The sequence below is a fragment of the Suricata suricatta genome, chromosome 7 (genome assembly GCF_006229205.1).
Source record: "Suricata suricatta isolate VVHF042 chromosome 7, meerkat_22Aug2017_6uvM2_HiC, whole genome shotgun sequence".
NCBI classification, from domain to species: domain Eukaryota; kingdom Metazoa; phylum Chordata; class Mammalia; order Carnivora; family Herpestidae; genus Suricata; species Suricata suricatta.
In genome coordinates, this window is record NC_043706.1 from 62,709,268 (window position 1) to 62,735,944 (window position 26,677).

The window sequence follows — 26,677 nt, forward strand, 5'->3', positions numbered from 1 at the left end:
ACCAACCCTTCCTGGCCCTGGTTTCCATTCTGCCACTTTGAAAAAAGACTACTGTTGTTCACAGTGGGAGAGAAACGTCATGTTTCTCAGGTCCTTGGGATCGTCTGATGATGATTCCTGTGTATAAAAAGGCACTGTTACTAAATTTTTAAAAGTATAACTTTTTCTTAATAAAGGGAGGGAATAGAACTCTTTTTCTCTTTTTTTTTTTCTTTCAGTGTTTTAGCAACTGAGGCTTTTTGGAGGAGGATTATGGTCTTTTTAAATTAAACTGGTAAATCTCTTGGCTTCATTGTTACTATTTTGCCAAGTTGGCATTAAGCTAGTTTGAAGTGTCCTGAGGGCACTGTAGTCCTTTGGTTTGCGGGGGGGGGGGGGGGGGGGGGGGGGGGGCGGGGAGAGGCATCCTGAGCATCTCGAGCAGCAGGATAAGGTCCTGGATGCAGAGGCACCGGGCGCTCTGAAAGCCTGCCAGGGACGCGAGCTCTCCTGGCTACTCCCCTGCTCCCTCAGGTACAGCAAGGACTGCTGAGGACAGCTAAGGAAAGCTTCTGCCTGCTTTTCCCACAAATGACTTTCAAGAGGTTCACTTTCTGCTGAGGACAAGCTTAAAATCCAAGAGCTCAGAGGCAAATGGAAAAGAAGCAACCAGCCACCTTCTACTTGCAAAAGCATGAACCAGATTGCTGTCTATCAAATGCCAGTTAACATTCGTAACAAATTAAACCTGTTCTTTCTAGAGGATAGAGGATTTTATTATAAGTTGAGGCATGTACTTGCTGAGTGGCTATTGTTGCTAGTTGATAAAGATCATGAATTTCATGTTCATGGTCATACTTACTGTGTCTTCTTAATGACAGACATCCACTATTTTGAGATGAAGACCAAAACAAAAATGGTTCGTTCTCCCATTCATTTGCACCTGAGAGATGAGAGGAAAATAATGTGATTGATTTCTCTATCTAGCTCTGAGGAACCACTTTATTTGAGTTTATAGTTTCTACATATATATGTATGTATGAGGGCAATAACTTCGTTAGTGAAGTGATTATCTTATAGAAGGTTGCCCACTCAGTTGTCTTCAAACTTTGTGATACCGTTCATGATTAACTCATGGTTAAAAAACTCTTCAGGATAAGGAAAAATTTTCATTTTGAAGCATTGTCTGTGAATTGCCCTTAGGAATAGTATGTTAAAGAAATGATGGAAGTCATTTGGAAAACAAAGACAAAATTAATCTCCATGAACAACAAGTGTATATTCCAGGTAATCCTGGAGTGTTGTGGGGAGAAAAAATAATTTTTTACCATTCACTATTCTTCTAGCTGATCCAAGAATTAAAGTGACATAAGACAGATTAACAGAAAAAAAAATAAACAAAAAAACCCCCAAAGTTTAATTACATGTGCCTGAGACCCAGTAATGAAACTGAGACCTAAAGAAATGACCAAAACAGGCAGTTTTTATGCCTTTGAGACAGTTTTTCCCTAGGTGAAGTGCTTTTTATTTTTAGATCAATCAAAAACATAGTATAAAAACCCTTTAATATACAAACTTCAATCACAACAGCAACCATATAGCAGTGAGGGGATAGGACGCAGTGGGGAGCATGTCAGGGGGAGGGCTGGTTTCTAGGGTCCCTACGGCTTCCTGTGCCAGCAGTCACTCTGTGACCTGTGACCCCTGAGAGCCTGTCTTAACAGAGGGCAGATCAAGGCAGCCAGAGACAGAGAGGCCCTGATGGCAACACTGAGACAGACTGAGCACAGCAGGCCCCTCCAGGATGCCATCTTCCCGCTGAGGTGGCCTTCAGGGAAAGCCAGATCCAGTTAGGAGGTAATAAGGTGACTGGGAGGGGAGTCAAAAGTAAGTGAAATAAATATTTCTTCTTCTCTTCTTAATTTTCTAAGGGCAGGAAGATTAGAAAGTAGCATGTCCCATTTTAAAAATAGAGAAACCAGTGAATAATTACTAATTATCTTATAGTCATATTAATAATCCAGAAGACTATTACTCTGTTCAGCTTTACACCAGTAAATGGGAGGTGAGTGAAATGGGCCTAGATTTCGGATAGCCTGCTTCACGTAGGCCATCTTTTGCCTTTAAGAAGGTAATTGTCATATAATGAGTTGGTCAATTCGTCGCAGAAAGCAACCAAAAATTTTGAATGCCTAGCTGCTGTAAATCACTTGTTTCAAAGCAGGTTTTATGTGAGCTGTGAGTTTTAAAGACCAGGGAGATAAATTCTTATTCTGACAAACTAAATATGGAACAAATTGCAAAGCTGACTTCAGAAAAGGAGGCATGCTGATTGTAACAGATGTGGGCTCTAGGAAACATATTTTCATTGTATAGTATCTGTCAGATATATTAGATGTATTAATAGCTTTTGAACTTTTATGTGGTAACAAGAAACTGTTAGCCTTGCAGTGTTTGCTTGCTTGTATGTTTGTTTTTCCCTCTTTAAAGAATGCTTAGTCCTTGAAGCTTATTCTTAACTTCTATGCAAGTCCAAATTGGAACAATTGTTTTATCCACTTTGAAGTTTTACTTTTAGTTCAAGATTACATTTTCTAATAGTTTATTTAGATTACATAAAGTTTATTATTTTTTTCTATATTTTCCTTTTTAGTCAACGCCTTAGAAATTATTTAAGACACTCATCAGGGAAGAGATATTAGCACATCTTTATATGGTATTTCCCTTGCCTGTTGATATTAAACTCTTTTCAGAAATATGATTCATTAGCGTCGTGATAGCTCATGAAAGTGCTTTCTGAGATGAATTTCTTTGCTCTCTGCATGTAATCATAAACCTCATTTTCTTTGAGGATGGTTTCTTGATTTCCTAAGTGTCTAGCTTATATAGGGTTCTTAATGAAAGCATACTGCAGGGCTGAAGACCTGCAAGAGAGGATGATAATTTTGGAAACTAAAGGTAAAGCACCAAGGCAGTAAAGCAGTGTTCCCAGTCTGAGTCATCCCTTCATCCAGACTCCTTAACCATTTGTTAGTAATTTGGAGAGTGATCATGGGCCCATCAGAGAAATAAAGGAAGCAGTGGACTCTCACAGAGAAATACTTACTGCACACAAAATTTTATGTATAATTTTAAAAAGTATATGGATCTCCTAAACTAATTATGGTTCATGTAAAAGGCCTCACATAACTCAGGTTATAAAGTTGGCCTTAAAGATCACAAAAGCGAAATATTTTCTACCACATCCCATGGCACAAAAAGTTTTGTCCTACATGAAGGTAAGCAATTTTATTTCAGTGACTAGTGAATAAACCCAAGACTCACTTCAAAATGCACTTGCTTAAAAACACTTCATTAACATTTGAAATTTTCATGGCTTGTTATTCCACATTATAGTGAAAAAAATCCACCCAATCCTAACTTTCCAAAAGGTAAATAAATAAATACATTGATATGAGGGAAGAGACTAGAAATGAAGGACAATTCAAATATAACATAGAGTGTTTTCATTTAGATGAATAAGGAACTGTACTTTATGGGGACCCATGTTACTTCATCTGTACCTGAAGGGCTTAGCTAGGCTCTTCCTGTTCAGAATAGCTTAACAGAGACTAGGTTCTTTTCTGAGATCAGTTTTCCTTGACAAATATGTTGTGATTCCTGACATCAGAAGCTAGTCTTGTTCTAGATCAGGCATTTAGTTATTGAGATCTCTATGTAAGATTTCTTTTAGTCTACGAAATTTTATTGTAATCAGAGCTATTCACTGAAGTCAAGAAGGTAAGGAAAAATTGAGCACGAAATAAAAGCTCCCAAAATATCTATTTAATCTGAGAGACTTCTTGAGTATTGGTGAGAAACCTATGGTTTATAATGAGGAGAAGGATCTCTGTCCATGGAGTTTTAGCTTGAAGTTTTCCCTTTTGAGTTTGCTATACAGAATTTTGGGCATACCATTTTTACTCTCCACATTTGCCTCGTCTGGGTTATAAAACTAGATTGAAATGGGTACAGTTTTCATGGCTGTGAACTAAGTGCACATCTAGGTGTTTGATCTAAAATACGATGCAATGATAATTACATTGAACAGAGATTATAGTAAACCCGGAGATCTGGAGTGTGTGTGTGTGTGTGTGTGTGTGTATGTGTGTAAATTTTTTTTGTCACTAAAACTATTAGTGTATTACTTTGGAAAACAAATGGAACTAAAAAATTCTTGGTAATAAGTGAAATTAGAAAGGCTACCAAGATGATGTATTTTCATTGTTTTTATCCTTTTCAACAGTAAAAAATGCAAACTAGCCAGGCTGGAGTAATATAGTTTCTCATTTGAAAAATGAATTTTTAGTCATTAGAATACAGTTGCAACAGTTTTCTCAATCTAGGTTCTTTAAAAATATGTTTTAAACATGAATAATAAGCATTTTATACTTAAAAGTAAATGCTACTTACAGTCTTAACATATGGAAAGAGAGATTGAGTTTAGGAGATGCATGTCAACTGGCTCTTTCATTTTCAAATGGAGATGGGTGTTTAATTTGAGTTAAAGTATATGTGAAATAAAGATGCCTTTATATTTTGGGAAATATTAAAGTAAACTGTAATTTTGTTTTCTTAATATTGGAGATATAATCACACTAACAATTTGTTATTTCTCATGGGTTGCATCTATTTCTTCAGTTCATTTTTGCTGTGATCAGTAAGATACTCTAAAATTTGGATTGATATATATGGAAATCAGATCCAGTATAATGATCCTGTGTTGCTAAAATCATTGAAATTATTTGACCAGTCTTAAATGTACTCATATTTATTGGGAGAAAATACTTAAAGATATTTACTATCTTTTTAAAAAATGTATATTTTTGAGATTGAGAGAGTGCAAGTAGGGAGGGGTAGAGAGAGAGGAAGAGAGAGACTCCCAAGCAGGCTCTGTGCCAACAAGCACAGAGCCTGATGCAGGACTCAAAATCGTGAATTCTGAGATCATGACCTGAGCTGAAATCAAGAGCCAGACACTTAACCAGCTGAGCCACCCACACACCCCCAAAGCTATTTACTATCTTTGTGATATCATTATATCTTACTTAGGAAAGGTTTGTTACAGATTTATAAAATTTGTATCTGGAAATACATGCAAAAAATCATTATTCTTAACAGTGTTGAACTAACAATTTAATCTTTTTCATAAAAGAGTTCAAAGAATAAAGTAAATTTTCTGATTTAATGTCACTGAAAAATGTAAATATCAGTGCAAATGGTATTCAATTTCAATTTTTTTCACCAAATAGTTGCTAAATTACAATTTAATTCAGTTACATTATCACCCTCTAGAAAGGTTTTGTCTGCTTTGCTCTTACTTAAAAAAGCATTAATTTTGATTAAGAATATTTAGAAGACATTTAAACCACTCTGTATGGAGGACATTTTACAAAGAACAATTAACTCTGTATTTCCCAGTTTTTGTACTGCATCCACAAAATGTCAAGAAATAGAACATTCAAAGGGAGAAAATAAGAATTAACATTTATCATGTATTGAATCCTTACTTTAACATAATCTAAAGCAGTATTTGATAGTTACTACATGTCTGTTTTTTTGTTGCTTTTACGAGTAGTGATATAATTTTGGAATTGTGAAAACTTAGCTTCCAGTACCTCATTCTCAATGGCTGAGTTTTTCGATATGCCGAACATTTCCCAGCCAGCTTGTTGTTATTGATGCTATTTCTTTACATAATTTTAATTAATATCTTTCATCAGTATTGTATATTACTCTATCATTTTTTTGTTTTAAATGAACCAGGAAAGCCGAAAAGGATATTTCATTCTGTTTTCTTTGAAGTTTACATGCCATAAAGTAACTTTTTGGTTAGTCGCATGATGGATATTGTTATTAGGTTGCCCCTTAGTACAGCTGTGTTCATAGTGCCACTCAGATATCACAGCATTGAGGGTATATATGCCCTTCACCAATTGTTTGGATTTTTTTCCCTGTCCCTCCTTTTTTTAAAATTTCCCTGTCCCTTTCCTTGTAAATTCTTAAAATTGTCAATGTGCTTTTCCTTATGGACAATATACATCTTCAGAGGTCCTGTGGAGTTGAATAATAGAGAAACTCTTAGGATTGTGACTGTAAAATTAGTAGATTTTTGGATGAATAAAATCTAGGAACTCAGATTTGTGCTGTTATTTATTTTTTTGTTTGCTAGATGAGAAGCCTTTTTTCACTTCCTTTCCATTCTTTGGCAAGATTTCCAAATGGAAAATTTGCTGAGATAATTTCCTGTTTCCTGAACTCTGCTGTTCAAGCTATGGCTAAGCTAACACCTGTACATCAATTGCATTTTAGTTACATTGTTTCTCATTGAATCAAAGGTATTTCAATATTAATGTGTAAAAAAATTTATATTTTAATGAAAACAGTTATCCTATATTAAAATATGTTTTGTGCATATTCCCTTACTTTTATTTCAATTCCTGCTTTAAAGTTTACCTTAATGCCAAAAGTGACTTAAGGTACCTACAAAAATGTAAAAACAGAGCCATACAAAATAAGTTAAAAATGTGTAGAAAAGATTGGTTAGGAAAAATAAGAGTAGAAAATTAGGCTGCACATTTAACCATAAACATTCTACTACATGTGCTTTGAGAAAAGTAACATCAGTTACAGAACTTCAGTTTCCATAACATAAAAATAAACCAGTTAAGTGCACACTAATTTTTCCCGATACTGACACCAGGAAGAAGAGGTTTTTTTTTTTTTTTTGGTATAGTTTCACAGAAATGATAATCATCATCAGAGTATGATCCATGTGAGTGACATCATCACCATGATCCATATAGTCCTATGTTGAGGGACAATGTATGGAAGAAGTTGTGGAGGCAGTGAGGGGGAAGGGACTACACAGAAATGTAGTGTTGTCCAAGTGCATGGTTGTGTGATGCTTGGGAGTAATTCAGAGTTAGATTGTAAAATATCCAAGTTGATATACTGTGTATCCCTCAGAAAGACCTCTGTAGATACTATTGCTTTAAGCTGAAACATTTCAAAAACACTGGAGAAACATTGTATCCCTAAATATATTTCCTCTGAAGTGCACTTGGGGGTATTTCACTGCAGCTGGGTAATTGTGGAATCATGGATTGAAACAGCCAGGCACTCGGGGCATGGGATTGCCTTGCATTCCTGAATAGAAGGCCATCCTGTTCTCCGAGGGCACCTGGGACCCAGCCAAGAAACCACTGCAGGCCCTTTAAGTCTTTTTAAAGTAACAGCTTTTGTTATGCAAATGTTATCTAAAATGAAGCTATTTTGAAATTATGTTGGAAATTATATTTTAGACTCGTTTATCCAATATTTAATATTGGATTTTTGTATTTAGGAACTCTGGAAAAGAAGGCCTTTCTTGAGTCAGTACGTTAATCTTTGACCAATTTTAACTTAGTTTGCTTTATAAAAATAGGTGTAGATGTGATCTAAATGCATTGTTAATATTGTTCCTTGCTTTTGTGCTTTATCTTGCCTGATTTATCTTCATCATATGGAGTTGGAGTATAGTTAAAAGCTTTATACAGCTTGACCACTTTTTCACTGTGGCAGAGACTTAGACGGTGACCGTGCATTGGTTTCCCATAGCTATAATTTAAAAGTTAATGAATATGGATACTTTACATTTTCTCTAGAATACTGTTGAAGTATAAAATGTTCTCCAAATTTCTATGCCTAGTGACTTCCCACTACCAATAAAGGAATTTCCAACTTAAAAAGAAAAGTCCTTTAATATATCTATAAGTTGTTTGTTTGAATAGCCAAAATAAAAACAAGCAAACAAAGAAAAGAACAAAATAAAAAAAAAGAAAGTGAAAAACCCTAATATTTACAATAACTTTCTTGGATAGAGCTCTGGTTTTAAAACATGTTTATATTACTGAAAATGTTTGCTAAGAGTATATTTATTTTCTATGATTTTATAGCTTAATTACATATTTTTAAATGATAAGCAGTATCAGTCCCCCATAAGTGCTTCCATTTTGTTCTGTATGCCCTTAGAATTCACCTGTATCACCATTTGGCTATGATTATTGATTTTTATATCACTAAAATCGTGATAATGAATCTCCATTTTTTTAATTTCCATGTCTCTGGGATGTAGGGACAGTTAGAAGTTGACTTGACATTCACAGTTATTATTGCAAATTAATATTGTTTTATTAGTGTTGCCTGGGTGTGAGGTCTGGATAAAAACTAACATTTTTCTTCATCAAAGATATTTACATCTAGAGTGCTTTTTTGTAATGTCTCTGCTGTGAACTTGCCCAGCACTACAGTTTCTTAAACCTGTGGTTAACATCCAGTCCCCAAACTATGAAAACATATAAACCCCAATTTTTTCCACAGGGTTTCCTGGCTGGTTATTCCGAGGCTTTGCACGTGACAACCTGTTCTCCCACGTGAATGGAATACTCAGTGTCAATGTGGAAGCCTGGTCAGTTGGAAAGTTGCAGTAAAATATTTCCCTCTTGTATGCAGCACTTCCAAAATTATTATTTATGAAGAGTCATTGTGTTGGAAGAAAGAAAATAGTTTCCCCAAAATTGTTAAAATTGTGCTTTGCTCTCCAGGGTACTTCACTATTATATATTTAGGTTCTGCGAAAGGTATTTCTCAGTCATTAGGCTTCAAACCATATTTACACATGAAATTTATTCCTCTTTAAACTGTTATATGTAGACATCTTTTTGTCCTGTCATCAATCAGTGACCTTAGACTTTTCTTTAGATAAATTTTTATTGTCATTTAATATAGATGATAAATACAGTCTATCTACATTTCCTGAAAACCATAAACATTCTTATCATTCTAAGGCACAAAGGTATGTGTGCAAGTATGTATGTGCAGTTTTTTTCTTGTTGTTCAAACTCTTAGGAATTTTAATTTATTGACTTCTGAGGCCTGCAACATCAGGTCAGTGCCGAGATCAAGAATAAGGATGTCATTGAGCATCATGGTGTTTTGAAAGGGTTTCTGACCCTGAAACTTCATGTAGTCTCAAAAATCTAGGTGTATATACTTTCAAAACTAGGAAAAATTAAGCTCATGAGCAGTGTTAACTATCTCAAATAGTTTTATTTCTCAATGTCCTTTAGCCTACTTAAAGTAATACCAGAAAATTATCTGTGCCTTTCCAAAACCCCACCATTAAGAATGACCCTAAAGCATATTTAAACTTAGTTGTTTTCTGGATGATTTGGCTAGGAAGAATATAAACTGAAAAAAAAAAGAATTTTAGGAAGTTAGGATGCTTGTGCTAAATAATTTTTAAGCTATAAAATAAGCTGGTTTTAAGAAGACATTTTCAAAGGTTTCTTGAGTCATCAGGAAAAAAGTAAAAAGGGATATAATTGCCTACTTGTTTCATGGTACAGAACAATTCATCCACAGATATTTTGCTGATACATGAGTATTTTATTTTCCCCACACAAAAATATGATCAGACAAAGAAGAAATGATGAATTACTTATTTTTACATTAAGGATACATTGTACATTCTGATCATATTAATTACTTCACAGTCCAAAATTTTTAGTTAGGGATTAATCTGTACACTTAATATATATACACAACCTGACTCTACTATAAAAACAACCACTTTCTTAGGCTTCCCTGGGCTTTATGAAATTAAACAGGAAGATTTATGTTACTTTTTATGTATATGATGGCTCTTTTCCTTATCCTTTGGCAGTTGGATTAAAGAAATACTCATACATTCTGAACATTTGAGCATCTGTTTGCACCAGGCCAATAAATAATTTTCTGTAAATAAAATGACTTTAACATTTTTCTAAGCCCATTTCAAAATATATTTTGCAAAGATTACTGAGTTTATGTATACTTTAGTTATGATAGCTAATTAACTATGAATGTGATCTCTAACACCATGATTTCATATTCCTAATTTCTGTTGTGTAGTTACATAATAAAATCTATTTCTAAAGTATTTTATAATTTACAGAGCTGATGTATCTCATTTAATCCTCATGAAACTTTTGCAAGAAAGTGGCATTATCCCCATTTTATAGAGAAGAACAAGGTCTATAGAGATGAATGGATATTATCAGGAATGTGGCAGATTAAGGAATAGAGTCCCAAGTCTGTAACGTCAAGTACAGTGCTCTTTTTACACAACAGCTGGTTTTTATGTTTTATAAGAAACAACATAAATTATTAGTTTCAGATAAGATATAATGCTGTTAACAGAGGAATTAAAATAGAGTGAGGTTCTCTGATTAAGTTTTTAATCAGTAAACTGTGGGAGCAGTTTCTTAATTTTTACCTGGCATTAGAATTGACAGAAGTGCTTATCAGTATTCTAATTGGAAATACTTTTTAGTGTCTATTTTTACACTCTAATAACAATTTGTATTTCTGTGGCACTTTATAGATTGTAAAGCAATTTCATGTGCTTTATCTCAGGCTGTCCCTGAAAGAACAATGGGATGCTGTAGGAGTTACCTCTGAAGTTGAAGGATTATCTGAATGAGCTCAGAGCTCAACCAGAAGTGTTCATTCTGAGTTCCACATTAGTGCTTTGTAGAATTGTTTAGCAATAGAGTCGATGTTCCGTTAGTTCTCAAATGCACCAAAAAAAAATATACATAATAACCAGAGAGGTATCAGCTCCACCAAATGTTCTTTTTTTTTAATGTTGATTTATTTTTGAAGAAGAGAGAGGCAGAGCATGAGTGGAGTAAGAGCAGAGAGAGAGGGAGACACAATCCAAAGCAGGCTCCAGGCTCTGAGCTGTCAGCACAGAGCCTGATGCAGGGCTCCAACCCACAAACCGTGAGATCGTGACCTGAGCTGAAGTTGGACATGTAACCAACTGAGCCACCCAGGTGCCCCTGCCCCACCAAATATGTTAATGAAATTCTAGATCAGGTACTAAGCCTGTATTCCCATGCCGTAAGAGTATTAAACAAAGGGTACCATGGGCCCTTACACAAATATCTTCTCTTTCACTGGAGGTAGTTCAAATCTGTGGGTTCTATTGAGTATAAGTGTTTCTGAATACAAACATCTTTGACACCTCATTAACTTGGTAGATAATAGTGGATGCATTTCCTTGAACCACCAAACTTATACACGTGAGAGAAAGTGATCTTGTTGCTTCTCTGATGGAAGAAGAGCACATTATAACAAAGGGGAATTTGGGAAGTGAAATTTCTAACAAGCATTTAGAGAACAGCCACTCTAGTGAATCTGTAGGCTGGAATAATGTAATTTTTCTAGCAAATGTCACCGTGTGTGTGTGTGTGTGTGTGTGTGTGTGTGTGTCCAGGACCAAAACCAGAAATTGGAATTTACACTACTTAGGATTTCTGAAGAGGTTCTTGCTGAAGACCAATGGTTTAGGAATGCCTCTGGCCCTACCTCAAGCCTTGTTGCTCAAGGGACACAAATCTCTGCTCCTTAATTGTGTAGTACTTGCTGCCAAATTGTACAGTGAACATTAGTCTGTATTTTGAATGAAATCACCAAAAAATATTTGAGGAACAATGTTTTTAGTATTCTAAGAACTTAGACTAATAGTAATTCAGTAGTCAATGATAATTTATAGATTTTGCTTACTCATGGCATTTATATTTATTTTTAGATGTTAATATTTCACTGATTAGATATGATTAATGATAGAATTTAGCAGCGTATCTTCTCATTTTATTTTAATATATGGATTCTAAGACCTATTAAATAATACTTGTATCCATGACTGTTGATTTAACTTAAGTGAAATTAGGCTTTCTAGGATTTTGCTGTATAGAAAATTATTGCTTATTTATTTCAAAGTTTGTTCCACTATTATTTTTAATTTAGAGGTGGGAGCAGATGCACATGCCTTTTATAGGCATGAGATTATCTAAAATAGGCTTCTAAAATAAGAAGACATTATTTCAGAGTGGTATTTTCGTTATATTAATCAGAAGTTAAGATTATGATCTGAGGTCTTAGACTTTGGATTTTAATTCCTATCTATGAAAAAATGCCCTTGTAAAATATTTAAATGACTTCAAATGTGTAACATTTTATCACATTATAACCAAAGAAATATTTATTAACTCATGTGTGTTGACCACAGAACTCAGTATGCAAATACCCTACTTTGTCTCAAATTAAAAACCCATTCTTAGAACTTGAGTTGGTTTTTGTGTGTGCACTGCATACATTCAACAAATTTATTTTTGCCCAATATTTTAATTTGTCTGTGTGCTATGCTACATTAAAGTATATTAGGATTTATTTAATTTTACTTAGGCCCAATACACATCCTACTATAGAGGATAAACAAAAATAAAAGAGGAAAATATTTTAAGAGATATAGGACATCTCTGGGAAGGATGATTCTATCGATTTTTGGAACGTGAATTTCATAATTTCTTTGGATAACAACAATTTGTACTATGTAGGAAGAATATTTTCTTTGAGTGACAAGCAACATAGTTATGGATATGTATTTGGAATTGTGAAGTTACTGTGAGTAATCGTGGACTCAGTTTGAGTCCATCTTTTATCACCATCATCATAATGAGGTTAAAAAAATGCTGTTTACTTCTTGTGGAAATGGAAAAGAAGTCCAAATTTTCTAATACTTAACAGCTTTGATGTATATATAACCTTTATTTTGCTACCTACACATCTGATACACATTCCACTTGGTCAAGTAATTATCATTTAAATAGTTAGATATTTATTTTGTAAATCAGTTATGATTTTAATATATTCATACACAGTCATGCATCTATATGATTTAGAAAGCATTTTTGTTCAATTGACTTTGGTCTCATTGGAATCTATTGTGCTTAGACATTAAATATCATATGATACAAAATTTTTAAATCATAGAGGTGCATATTTATACATTGTTACATCCTCTGATGGTAATAACCTGGGTTGGGAAAAGCTGGTTCTCTTTACTGAAGGTTTGGGAGTCATTTAGCTGACTTACTTGTGCAATGAATGTTAACTACTTTTTTCATAAGGGGTAGGATGAAAGTCTATTTTTAAAGTTTTAACAAAAAATAATACTCAAAATTATAACACTATTGAACTTTGGCTATTTATAAATTTGAGCCATTTCAGTAGACTGATCTATTCCCTGGATCTAAATTAATGATAATTGTACATTTGTTTCTTTATAGTTACATTGAACATTGAAACCTAAATGGTTTTGTATCAGTTCCTTAAGCAAATACCATGAATTTATCATTTTGTAGCTATGTTACTTGGAAATCAGTTTCTTTAATCATCTTTAGAAAAATAAGGAAAGTGTTTTATATTAATTAAATACTAGATTCTGAATATTTTAGGAGGTGGTTTTATTGAGTGTTGCTTAGTCCATTAATAATGGATAAATATAACTTATAAAGACAAATTGCAGTACTTAAAAAGTCAATAACATCTTTAACAATTAGTAATTATTTGGGAAGAAAAAATAAGTTTAAAACTACATATTTAGGTTTTAGATTATTTCTCATAAGTCCTTAAGCAAAAACATTATATTTTAATGGATGATAGTGAAATGGGTGTTCAGAATACTGTTAGCAACTATTCAGGATATGAAGTGTAGTTATATATTAAATATATGTACAAATATTGTATACTAAAATATTGAATGCCTTTTAAATTTATACTTAATACATTCAAATTTAAATTTTAGTAGATATCAACAATACTATGTATGACCAAAATTATCCCATCTTAAATGAATTAAATTAGACTTTCCATTTAAGATCATAATTATACGAAACTTATAGATGAGAGGATACCATTGCTTGAAAGCAGTGTTTTTATAATAAAGTGAGCTTGGTATCATCACCAAAATGTACCAGAATCATCAGCTTTTGGTTCTTTGCATATAAGGATCAATTTCTGCACAGGAAAGATTCATCATATATGTATATCTAGATTTACTTAGGACAAGGGGAGTAAAGCACAGGGTTGAAACACCATACAAGGAATTGAAGCATGAGCCAGAGAAGGTGTACAGTTTTTAAGATCTAAGTTATTGAAGGATATAAAAATCTTTGTTCCCTTGAAGTTTTTTAAATGGGATGGATTTTGTCATTTTTTTTAACCTCAAAGACTCTTCAAAGCAGTTCATCTTTCAACTTAATGACTAATTTTCTTCTTTAACCCCACAAATCTTGTGTTCTATTAATTTTTCACAGTATTTCAAATTTACTCAGCATTTAAGAAGTCATCAGGCTTTCTTACTCATAGGTATATGAAATTTTGGGGATAAAGCTTTATGAATTATAATAATCTTTTGAATGATATTTGTATTTACTTAATAGCAATTACAATTTTATTATTATTATACATAGTTTTTATTTCAAGAGGAAGAGTGTCATAATAGTAAAGACAAAAGCAACTTTAAGAATAAGTATATAATCAGGAGATGGGTCAAATAGGTGAAGGGGAGTAAGAGATGCAGGATTCCATTTGTGAAATGAGTCAGTCATGGGAATAAGTACAAGGAATCTAGTCAGGGGTATTATAATAGCATTGTATGGTAACAGATGGCAGCTACACCTGTGGTGAGCACAGCATAATGTATAGGAATGTTGAATCACTATGTTATACACCTAAAACTAATGTAACATTGTGTCAGTTATAGTCAAAGAAAAAAAATTAATAAAACAAAAACATCTGAAGTTTATAAACAGGAAAAAAATAAAAGAAGGATGAAAACCCAGTCTGTTTACAATTTCTTTATATTCCATTAACTGAGGTGGTTCAAAAGAAAATAATCATTGGCACCAAGTCATGTACATATTTAAAAATATGTGATTTTAAAAGGGATATGGACTCTGACAATAGAGTCTGTTAATGTTTTATTTATTTTTGAGAGAGAGACAGTGCACGGCCGGGGGTGTGGCTGGGTGAGGGGCACAGAATCCGAAGCAGAGCCTGACCCCGGGCCAGAACCCACAGACTGAGCTCATGACCCCAGCTGAAGTTGGGCACTCAAAACCTGAGCCGCCCAGGTGCCCCTCTAAGATACTGTTAAAAACGAAAAGGGAAATAACTACCAAGAAACTTAGGTGTATGGGCTTTTTAATGCCTGCAGATTTTAAACACTTTTACATTTTCTGTCACATTTCTTTTATAGTGCCTGTTGGGCCATGCATATCATCTACATACAATACTTCGCGATTTTCACAGATATCAGAAAAATGTATTTTCCCAACATTCAGCTAGATATATCAGTTAGTTGGTATGCTTTACTCACATTCCTTAATTGTTTTCTTTTTCAAGATCCATCAGGAGAAAATTTTTCATTGATTTAATGTAATATTTAAAATGTAAAATAATTTATTCTCACCTTCACCCATTCTGGCTTTTCTGCCTATCCAAATACTGAAAGCACTGCTGCTTTCTGTTATTTTTTCCCTTTTTTCTCAGGTGTTCTCTTTAGTATTATATTTTTGAGCCAAAAAAATCAAAATTAAAGGTTTATAAATGCATGCTTACAAAATTGGGATTTTTGAGTCTTCTTTATGGCTCTGGTACAATTGGATTTCCTGTTGGTTGTATTGTACTCTTGTTAAAAGTTATTCTTGATACTCTATTCAGCCCTGTGTGCTAAAACGATGTGCTAGTGTCAGCTGATGAGGGAGGAGGATAGAGACCAGAGGCTAATTTTGAAAGAATATGACATAGTTCAGGAGAATAGAAAGGGGGACACTAAGTTTTAATACTTATTTCAGTTCATCGAACAAAATTTTTATCAGCATCACTAGATGGCAGGCTGTGCCTTGATATGGATAGTATCTCGAGGGAGGGTGGAGTGGGTTAACCCAGTTCTTTCAGTGCTTTCTATGTGTGATTCTAGGCTGATTTATGAGAATAAAAGGTAGTATATAGTATGGAATGCATTTGTAACACGCATTCATTCCAAAGATTTAGGTTACAGCCTTTAGAATGCAGGGGTGTATCATTTTGGGATGTACACACTCAAGATTATGATATTCATAACCCTTTACTTTATAGACTGAAGAAGTCATACTTAAAATGATGCATTCTCTACTTTAAAGCATTGCACTTTTCATTCCCGCCCCCCCCCCCATGGTGCAGGTGACTTGGATTATTACTGGTTGGATCCTGCCACGTGGCATAGCCGGGAAACATCACCAATTAGTTCGGTAAGCTTTCTGGGAAATGAAAGTTGGAGCTTAGGGACAATGTGTGCTGTTCATTGTCCTATCTATGTTTGATATGTGATAGATAGCAATCTTACTCTGTTTAATTATACATTTTTAAAAAAGTTTTATTTATTTATTTTGAGAGAGAGAGAGAGAGAGAGAGAGAGAGAGAGAGAGAGAGGACATGCATGAGCGAGCAGGAGAAGGGCAAAGAAAGAGGGAAAGAGAGACTCCCAGAAGACTTCTTGTTGTCAGAAAGGAGCCTGATCCAGGGCTTAGTCCCACAACCCATGAGATCATGACCTGAGCCAAAATCAAGAGTCAGATGCTTAACTGACCAAGCCACCCAAGTGCCCTCTATTTATATTTTAAAAGAGAAAATATTCATTTTATTTAAGGTAGTACAGTTTAGAAGGGGAAAAAATCACTAAATGATTATAACAAATTTTATTTTCTTTTTAAAAAGTGTTTATTTTTGAGAGAGCATGTGCATGGGTGAGCATGCATAAGCAAGGAAGAGGCAGAGAGAGAGAGAGAGGGAATCTCAAGTAGTCCCCCCTGCATCCCCACACTGTCAATGCAGAGCCAGAAGTGGAGCTCAGTTTTAGGGTTCATAAGATCATGACCTGAACCGAAATCAAGAGTGGGGCCCTTAACCAACTGAGTCATCCAGTTGCCCCTCTAACAATTTTAAATTAAGTAAAAAGCAATTGTTAAATGATGACTATATATAAATGAGATATTATTTGTTAATGATATTAACATTAACAGCTCAAAATACAGAATAGGTTTTCTTTCTATAAGCAGATATATTTAAATTTCAATTTAATCATCTCAGAACAATTTTTTAGAGATTTACTTAGAACCACTAAGAACTGACCACTCTTAGAACTTTAGTTAAGAATCTGCTGCAAATAAAATGTAGCTGCTGTAAATGTAAATTGTTGTAGGTTGAGGGTAGAACCCACCAAAATAATTTCTTCTAGGGTGACTTTAGCTGAGGAAATCATATCAGCCAATAATTACGTGTCTATAGGAAAGAAAACAACTTATCTTTTCTAACTTTATCCGTATTTCAATAGCATCCTGTAACGTGGCAACCATCTAAAGAGGGGGACCGATTAATTGGACGTGTTATTCTGAACAAGAGAACAACCATGCCCAAAGAATCAGGTGCATTACTGGGTCTGAAAGTAAGTATGCTCAATTAAAATGTTTCTCAAGGGTGGATTACAGTACAAGCTGAATTCATCAAAGTTTCTGACAATGATTTTTAAATATCTTCCTCTTTTCTCCAAACTGAAATCCATCTAATGAATGTGTCTTGTTCAAATATTGATGTCTTATGGTAGATAGAGTATTTTTATCTGGATTAATGTTTTAAAATCATTTTATTAATATGGCATACAAATGTATTAGGAAATTGCAATGAAATATAGGAAAATAATATTTTATCTGAGTATGAAGTTCAAGGTTGATTTTTACATCAAGAAGGTTGTAATGGAGGTAGTAATGTTAGATAACGTGGACTGCATAATTTTATTTTATCTTGACAAACAACATAAAACATCGTTAAAGAAATTGTTTCTTAAGTACAATAGACTTTGTGGTAGTATCGAAAGTAAAATATGTCCCTTAAAAATATAAGATATAAGGAAAAACTAATAAATTGCAAAATATTATGTTTTATTATAGGAAAAACAAATATACACTTTTTATCATGTGTGTGCATGTGTATGTGTGTTAAATCACATGATTTTATTTGCTTTCAGAAACTTAGAGAAACATTCAAAAATGGGCTTAAAAATTATTTACTAATATATTGTATTATAGTTGTGCCTTAATTTGAGTTTTTCAAAACCATTGACTATTAATCCAACTAAAACTTTTCTTCAGTTAATGCACTTAATAGTATCATGTTATTTATTATTAACATTTGTTTCTCTTGCTATGAAATAATTCTGATCACCTTTACTAATGGGCATATCTCAAAGTACAGTGAGTCAGCCTCAACCTCTGAGAATATGCCTTGCACCTTTATTTATACACACTTGGTGCCTGCATTGGGAGAAATTAAACTTAGAACCTTTCTGATGTACTTAGTTTTAGTTACAGTGGTGAAAAAGCCAGTTGAAAGTGTTAAACATTCAGTAATACAACTCAGACTTCAAGAGTTAGATCAGAATATGTATTTCAGATGTAATTTCATTGTACCATGGTAAATTGTTTCCCAGAAGTGGCCTATTCTTGGTTTGAATCCATAGTCTTTATGTCTTAGATCTTATATTCTACTTAAAGGTATACAAAAGGGATAAAGATCTAATGTGACAACGGGGCATGATGTACATATAGAACTTTAATTCTAATTAATAGTCATGAACTTTGAGGATAAAGAAAAATGAGCCCTAATGTGAACTGTGTCACACACTTCTCAAAGTAGGGAAGACCTTGCATTTGTCTTCTAAGGATATACACTATTTTTGGTCCCTTTGTATTATTAGGTCAGTATAAGTAATCAGTACATGAACTTCCTTCAGACACATTGTCATTTCAAATATGATGAGATGTTTTCTTTTTAAAACTAGACTGCCACTCTTTTAAATAAATATATGTTTCAGTTTATTAATTTGACTACACTCAATACTAAATACATGGTAAAAGACTGTAAGATTAATTCCTCAAAGCAATAAATTTATGTTTTAATATGAATCTTGGGAACTTATAAGTTTGTTATTACTCAGGTTGTTGGAGGAAAAATGACTGACTTAGGACGCCTTGGTGCCTTCATCACCAAAGTAAAGAAGGGTAGCCTTGCAGATGTAGTTGGACACTTACGAGCAGGTAAAGTTTCTTTTTAACATTTAAACAATGTGTACTTTTTGCATGAGTTGGTGGTTTTCAATGTGGGGTAAGTTATATATAAGTCAGTTAAATAAATAAATAATTTTAGTGCATGGATGAAGATTTTTTTCACCTGGCATGGATATTTACTGCAATAATAGGTAACTATACATCAATAGCAATTTGGAGAGAGTAAGATTAGGAATCTCTATTATTTATGTAAAAGTAAATAGATGCAAAATGCTGCAGGATTACTAATTTTTGTGGATGACTTTATAATTTTGCTAGAAAAATCCAAAACAATTTAGCTTTGTAGAAAAAATAATATCACTAATTAATTCTTTGTATTTTAAACTATTATAATTACTAACATTTCTCACAGTGGTCCCAAAACACTTATCAGTAGCGGTGTTTTTAGTAAAATACAATCATAATCACATTTCTTACACAGATTACATATAATTTGTTAATTTTATTGTGACATGTATTCATGCAGATATGCTACTTCTTGGTATTTGGAAATTTAAATTATGTTGCTCTGAAACCTTAACATAATATAATAAAATCATTTAATATGTTCACATCTACCGCATTCAGTAGCAACACACTTTAAAATCTATCTTTATTTATCCTTTATTTTAGTTAAAATCATATTAACATTTTTTCTGGTTTACTATCACAGTTTAGTAGAATTCTTTTGCTTGGAGTGTCTGCTTATGCATTTGAAAAACAATTATAAAGAAAATAGAGAAAGCTGAACTATAGAATTGAGGATTAATAACCCATAGCGCATAGAAAGAAAACATTTCTAGGCTATTTTCAGTTTTTAGACCTTAACATTGTAATTACTAAGACCTATAGAAAAGTTTTCTATAACCATTAAAGACATTTTCATTGTAGTTGATTACCAGGATATCCGTTCAAAATCATTTAGGTTTTTTCCTTGATAAAGACTTCCTGTGCAGGTGTTGTATAGGGAGAAAATCCAAATCAGAGATTTCTCTCCATCTGCAATATGTACAGCTTTGAAGATGTATAGAGGTATAGTACACTATTGTTTATCAGGGACTACTTGTGATTTAATAAGAAAATAACTCAATCAGATTTGACTGTATCAATAAACTGATTCTTTGCTTGTTTAAAGACTGAAAAACAAGCCTTAGAAAGTTTATGAATCTCTTTTTAGAAAAGTATAAGAATTCCTTGAATCAATGTAGTGCTCTGATATAACTACAGAAATCTAAATTTGCAGAGCAGATTATAAACATAATGGCTTTTGATTTTGTCTTTATATTTTAATAGAAGATTACTTAAGAAAGTCAGTGAAGGGGGTTTTCTATATAAAATATCCCTTAGTGATTAATTTCATTTATATAATTTATATATAATTTCATTTATATATGCCTAGAGTCTGAGAAACTTAAATCTGAAATATTAAAAGCTCAGCTCAGATAACTGCAAAATAAAGAAGTGGACTTTTCACTAAAAGCAATTGATGCATTTGGAAGAAGTATTTTAATAAATTAGATCATATATTCTGTTTGATTTACATTATACTTTATGAACAGTCATCCTTCTATTTGCATATAACCATCACTAGCCAATACAGTGCGGTGTTTTTTTATTAACATGACCTTTGTTCAGCATTTGCAATCTTGCTTTAATCTTGCCATAGCTTTCCATACTGCTTCTTCCCCTTAAGTCCATGCACTATAACACTACTTGGTTTAATTCTCAAAATAAAGGTTGACACTGAGGTGTTCCTTATTAAAAATCTTCACTGTCTCCAGTCATGGCCTGCTCAAGTCAAAGCTCTATAGTTCTGTCCTCTACTAACCTTTCCAGCCACTCTGTTACCATCCACTTTACCAGTCAGCCATGGCAGTCTGCCTATAGATCCCTGGCAAGCTATCCACCTGTTAGACCTGGTCCCTGCCTCTTGTCTGCCTGGTTGCTTTTTTGCTCTTGTGCTCTACCTTTTGAAGTCCTTTCCATTCTTCAAAACTCATCTAAAGTTGTCTTGATTCTAAAGTGTTTCCTAATATCTCACCTGGAACAGTACCTAATTACTATCTCCCTAGCACTACCTGGCTCTCTTTCTCTTCCTCAGATGAGCTCCTATCATTGTGTGTAACATTTTAGTAAAGGTGTTCGTTCCTGTATATCTCTCCTACCAAAGACAGAGGACATCTCATTTTTATCTTTGCATCATCAGAATCTATATCTCTGCCTGAAGAGATTATCCATTTAAAAATAAGTATTGTTAAAGACACCACCTTCTACTTTAGGAGATTTTGATTGGTAAATAAATACATGTATTAAGTTAATATGATATTAAGAGTTATGCTTCCAGGTTGCTATCTAGAAAGGGGATAAATTTTATAATTCAGTGCTTTTACAAAATGTTGGTTGTAGCTCATTACTATATAGTCACTTTAATGGTTTACACCCATCATTTAAAAAATGAAGTAGAACATGATAGAATTGGAGGTATCAGGGTAAATATTGTTTAAGAAAGCATTTTCTCATACATACACACATACACGTGCACATACAAATATTCACATGATATAAACTTTATTTCTTTTCTTGGTCAAATTTATTTATTTTTTTCTTTTATAGTTTATTGTCAAGTTAGTTCTTCATCAAATTTAAAAGACTGGATATATGTTAAATTTGTAATTATATTTTATTTCTTTTTTTAACACTGAAGTATATTCATTGCCTATTTAAAACACCTTGCTGTGTAACTTCTTAGGTCTAACTATTAGAAATCACTTAATTACTAATATTAACCATACTCTTTTATCAAACCAAAGCAGCATTACATGCTTTTTAAATATTTAGTTTTCATTTTTGAGTAAGCAAACATTTGGGGAAAAAAGACTTTAAAATAGTCCTAGCAAAACAAAATTTTTCTACATTTCTTTTAGAAGACCCACCTAAAAACTGAAACATCTCATGTCTACAGTTAGCTTTCATATATTATATATAATGGTCATATTGATTCATCAGTTCATCATATATTAAATACTAAAGCATTACATACACAGAATAAGATGAGCAGAAACAATAAAATTAAGACATCTCAAAGTATCATTGAAATTGGGATATTTCAGTTGAGCCTGCTATTGTGAACTGAAGAGTACTGTGCAGAGAACCATTTGGGATCTAAAACTGCTCTAAACATTCATGAAAATAAACAATTTTTCCCAATTTTTCCTAAATGATTTATGGTAAAATCTCTAGTTAAAATATCAACAATAAATTATTAACTCATCTATTTTAACATTATATCATTCTCCTTGATTAATCTTAGAATATTTAGCAAAGAATGAGTACCATCCTAATTTTTTATATTATTATTATATTTTCTAGTTTTACGTTAAAGCTCACAATATATATTATGTATAGAATGTGTGTGTTATGAACATCTGGAAGTGGGTTAACTGTCATGCAACAGTTTTACATCTGCTTGCTTTGTAACCTTGCCATAGCTACCTGCGTTGCCCTATGGGTATGAATTCAAATCCTTTCATGCATTTTTATTCTGTTGTACGTCTGGTGAAGATAACGAAGCATGACTTATAATTGGAAAATTCATGCTAAGAAATGTTAATTGCTATTTCAACCAAAAATAAAGGAGGATTTATCCAGAGTTAAATAAGAATCTTTCACATATAGAGCTGCCTGCATTTATTATATGGAGGACATGCTGCTAATTATTATTTTTTAATGTTTCCAAATAGGCTGTGCTAATTCCATCCCATAGCATGAGATTATTTTTTATATTATTTCTGGTATATTTCAGAAGATAAAGATAGTTTTGTATTGTGCTGTTTCCTGTGACCAGTAATATTCTATGGGGGAAAGAAAAAAGGAAAAAAAGAAAGAAGAAAAGAAAAAAGTGTTTAGAAGAACCATTCAGCTGACATTATATGTCAGTCAATTTGTTTTTGAGAGCAGGGCCTAGACAATTAAACTATTTGTATATGTTTTGCATTTCTTTGTTAAAAAAGAGAAAAGATAAGAAAAATAAACAGAATATATAAGGTAAAAAAATACCCTTTTTTTTAAATTCAAGGGGATGAAGTTCTAGAATGGAATGGTAAACCCCTGCCGGGAGCTACAAATGAAGAAGTTTACAACATTATTTTAGAATCAAAATCAGAACCTCAAGTTGAAATTATTGTTTCAAGGCCTATTGGGTAAGGCTAAAAAAACTTACTTCTTAAGTTTAGTAAATTACATGTATTAGTAGGGTTTTAAAAAGAAGTTTATACATTCACGTAGTACATGTTAATAACATGGATAGTTTTTCTTCAATTATGAACATACATTTTATATTTTTTAAATTTCTTAACATTTTAAACTTGAATACTGAATTTTCTTCACTACATTTTAGAAGCTCCACAATTTAACAACTGTAGTATCAAAATAATTGATATATATTTCTCAGAGTGAATATAAACTAAAAATACTTTCTTTTAGTAATTTAACTGAATGAGTAGTGTTTCTGTAAAGGGAGTCACTAACAACTCATCTTTTTATGACATTTAAAATAGTAATTGTTTCATATCTACATGATCTTTTTATTATTTTACTAAGAAGAGAATATTTTTTCTATATTTTTACCCATGGGTAGTGCCCACTTTTATTTAAAATTAAGTGAGTGTGAAATATTTTAAGTTTTTAAAATATTGGTCATAATAATTGGTATAATATTTTTAAACCTCAATTTTTAGCATAATTTAACTATCTGTAGCCAATGGGAATTTTTTAAATCTGTGTATAGGGTCCCCCACACGTTGGCTTTTCCTGGCTAACCCACAAAGTCCAGAATATTCTTTTTGCCAGTCTGTAATTTTTTTGGAAGGCATTTTGAAATATCTCCTTATAATTGGCTTAATGTTTGAATATATTTTTGGAAATAAATCCCTCTCTTATTCCTGTTCTCTAAAATATTAGAGAGCCATTAATTCAGGATATATATTGAAAAATTAATAGCCTTAAATTTTTGTTGTCCTTATGTGTATATGTCAATGCAAAACATACAAGAAAATATAATTATCCTAATTTTCAAAGGACTGAATACTTATGGTCACATATTTCAAGGAATAATACTAATATATATAAACTCTAAAATAAAAGCAAGATTTTAAACAATTTTAAGTGGTGATTATTAAGATTAAACATTGAAGACATTTGCAAAAGTATTGTACATTTCCATGCCAGCTTTTCTTAAATAGCAACACTTTATAATATATGCTAGTTTTACATGACATGTGTTCTAGTGCTCAGGTAAATATGAGGCTGGAAAAGAGGTAAGTAAATTGGAAAATGAATCAAAAGTTTCAAAAAAGAATTTAAAATCAATCATTGTACACATTGCCAAATACTTTCAGATATGTAGTGGTTTAAAAGTAATCATCTAAAATATTGCTTTCTGGTAACCTTAAAAAAACTAACAGACAATTAAAGTGGACTGGAATAACATTTTCATTATTTTCACTTTTGCATGAAAATAATTTAAAAACATCATAATTTATATAGTCAGATCCTAAATTGTTAGAATAAAATTTGAAATGAAAAATTTTACTTAAAAACCAAATCTGGCTTCTACTTTCCAGTTAACAGAAAAATTATTAGAATCCTAGAAGAATTTTTCTAGGTGTATTTAATAATTATGTTTAATGTAGTTCTATAGTATAAAGCAGAAAGCAAAATTTATTAATAGTTTAGTGGCATAGTAATTCTGCATATCTTTCCAAATATAACTTACATTTGCACTGATCAATATGGTGTAAGAAATATCAGCCATCTTGAGGTAAGGACCATTTTTGCCAGCCTACCAAATATAACATTCTTGACTTATAACTGGTATTAGAACTATTCTAACACCTTGTAGAACTAATTAAGGAGGCATGTTTATAAATGTGGAAATTTATTCCTGAAAATATTACTGAAGCAATGAACATTATAAAATTTTGATTCAAAATCACTTTAAAGTTATTTTGCAATTTCCCCACAATCTTTCTTTCATAGACACACAAAAAGCCAAAACTTATACCTGGTTTTAGAGTTCCAAATTCTAATTTTCATAATTGACTTTGAGACCGATTTTCACAGAAGTTGTACTATCTAAAAATTTATTGCATCTTTTTAAAAATTTACTTTTATTTGCCTAGATAAATTTAGAAAATGATAGAAGAGAAATAGTTGGTTTCTTCAAATACTTGGTGTCATAGGTATTGCAAATTAGTCTCTTAATTATCATACAAAATACTTATACAAATTACTAGTAATAATAATATGTAAAAATGTACTTATAAAATAACACAGGATGTATTACCTTTGTAAGAAGCATGAATTTTAGGTGGTTATGAAAATTACTTTGCACTAAAAGTGAAAATGAGGAGTCCAGAAAATAATCAGAGAAACTGTTTTTGTTTCTATTTCTGCCCTCTGCCCCTGCCAACACACACACAATAGTCCAAAGAAAAATCAAAGTCAAAGTGATGTTAGGTCACTGGTAAGTGGTTAGAAATGCTTAAATAATATTCTAACATGATTCTATTAACTCTGTTGCTACTAACTCCAGTCTGCTTTAATATGTCATGTTAATACTTGCATATTGTTAATCTCCTTAAATTGATATTAAACAATCTTTGAAAAACCATAGGTAAAGTAGTTCTATGCAGTACACTTCCCAAAACAAGCTGGTCCAGGGTTCTTAAGGTCACAGTGGATAATGGATTAAGCTGAGGTTATAATTAAACATTTATTTATTCAGAGTACTTTGTGAGTGTGACAGGAGTGGGTGTTCTCACGAGTCACTTTCTAATCATACAATAGATGGCCATATATTTAGCTAACTTCAGTATAGAGATACAAATCTCTATATAGGGTTATGTATGTGTATATGAATTATATATTCACATATATAAAATATTTTAGCTTTTTTGTTGCAAGCTTGAACCATTTTTATTTTCCAAAGCAATTCATCCTTTTCTTTTTATTAACTTTGCCCATGATATTCACCATATTATTTTATTATCAAGAAATGTTTTCATCCCTTTCATTCAGTAAACTCTTTCAGATGTGTTTGTAAAGCATATTACTGATTTGTAAAATGTGTCATTTTGATTTTCTAGAATTGAAATAAAATATTACCTTTAACATTTTTTATTTCCAAAACCTGCTGTTTTGGTAGTAAAAATATTGTGGTAATTTTAGCCACAATATTAGTCTGATTGTTGTCATGTTGAAGTGTTTTGTTGTTAAATATATAAAAACTTATTTTTATTGCAGTTTGTGTGTGTGCGTGCGTGCGTGTGTGTGTGGTGTTTGAAAATTATGCATATTAGTAATTGCCTTAATAGTAACTCCTGTCCATTTCCACACCTGTAAAGACCCAAAAGGATTGTTCGCACCACTAAAATATGTGTGGTTGTGATTGCCTCAGGCAGGATACTTCAGCTAACGGGGTTTTCACCCTGATTTCTTCTAGTGATATTCCACGGATCCCTGAGAGCTCCCATCCTCCACTGGAATCCAGTGAGTTTAAGATTTATTTTCTATTATGATATATATAGAATGAAATTAAAGAATAAATATTTACTATTTGCTTTAGTTCTTTGATATAAGTGAATTGG

The 26,677-nt window shown here is 32.4% G+C and overlaps 1 protein-coding gene across 49 annotated transcripts in view; it reads left to right on the top strand.

Moving 5' to 3' along the window:
• Positions 1–26,677, top strand: part of RIMS1 (regulating synaptic membrane exocytosis 1) — a 460,984-nt gene that overhangs the window by 284,905 nt on the left and 149,402 nt on the right. For all 49 annotated transcript variants that reach the window (XM_029943495.1, XM_029943497.1, XM_029943511.1 and 46 more), the window contains 5 exons: positions 16,114–16,181; positions 17,264–17,374; positions 18,923–19,022; positions 23,107–23,230; positions 26,533–26,579. In XM_029943495.1, the coding sequence (XP_029799355.1) occupies positions 16,114–16,181; positions 17,264–17,374; positions 18,923–19,022; positions 23,107–23,230; positions 26,533–26,579 (450 nt within the window). The remainder of the gene's footprint in view (positions 1–16,113; positions 16,182–17,263; positions 17,375–18,922; positions 19,023–23,106; positions 23,231–26,532; positions 26,580–26,677) is intronic.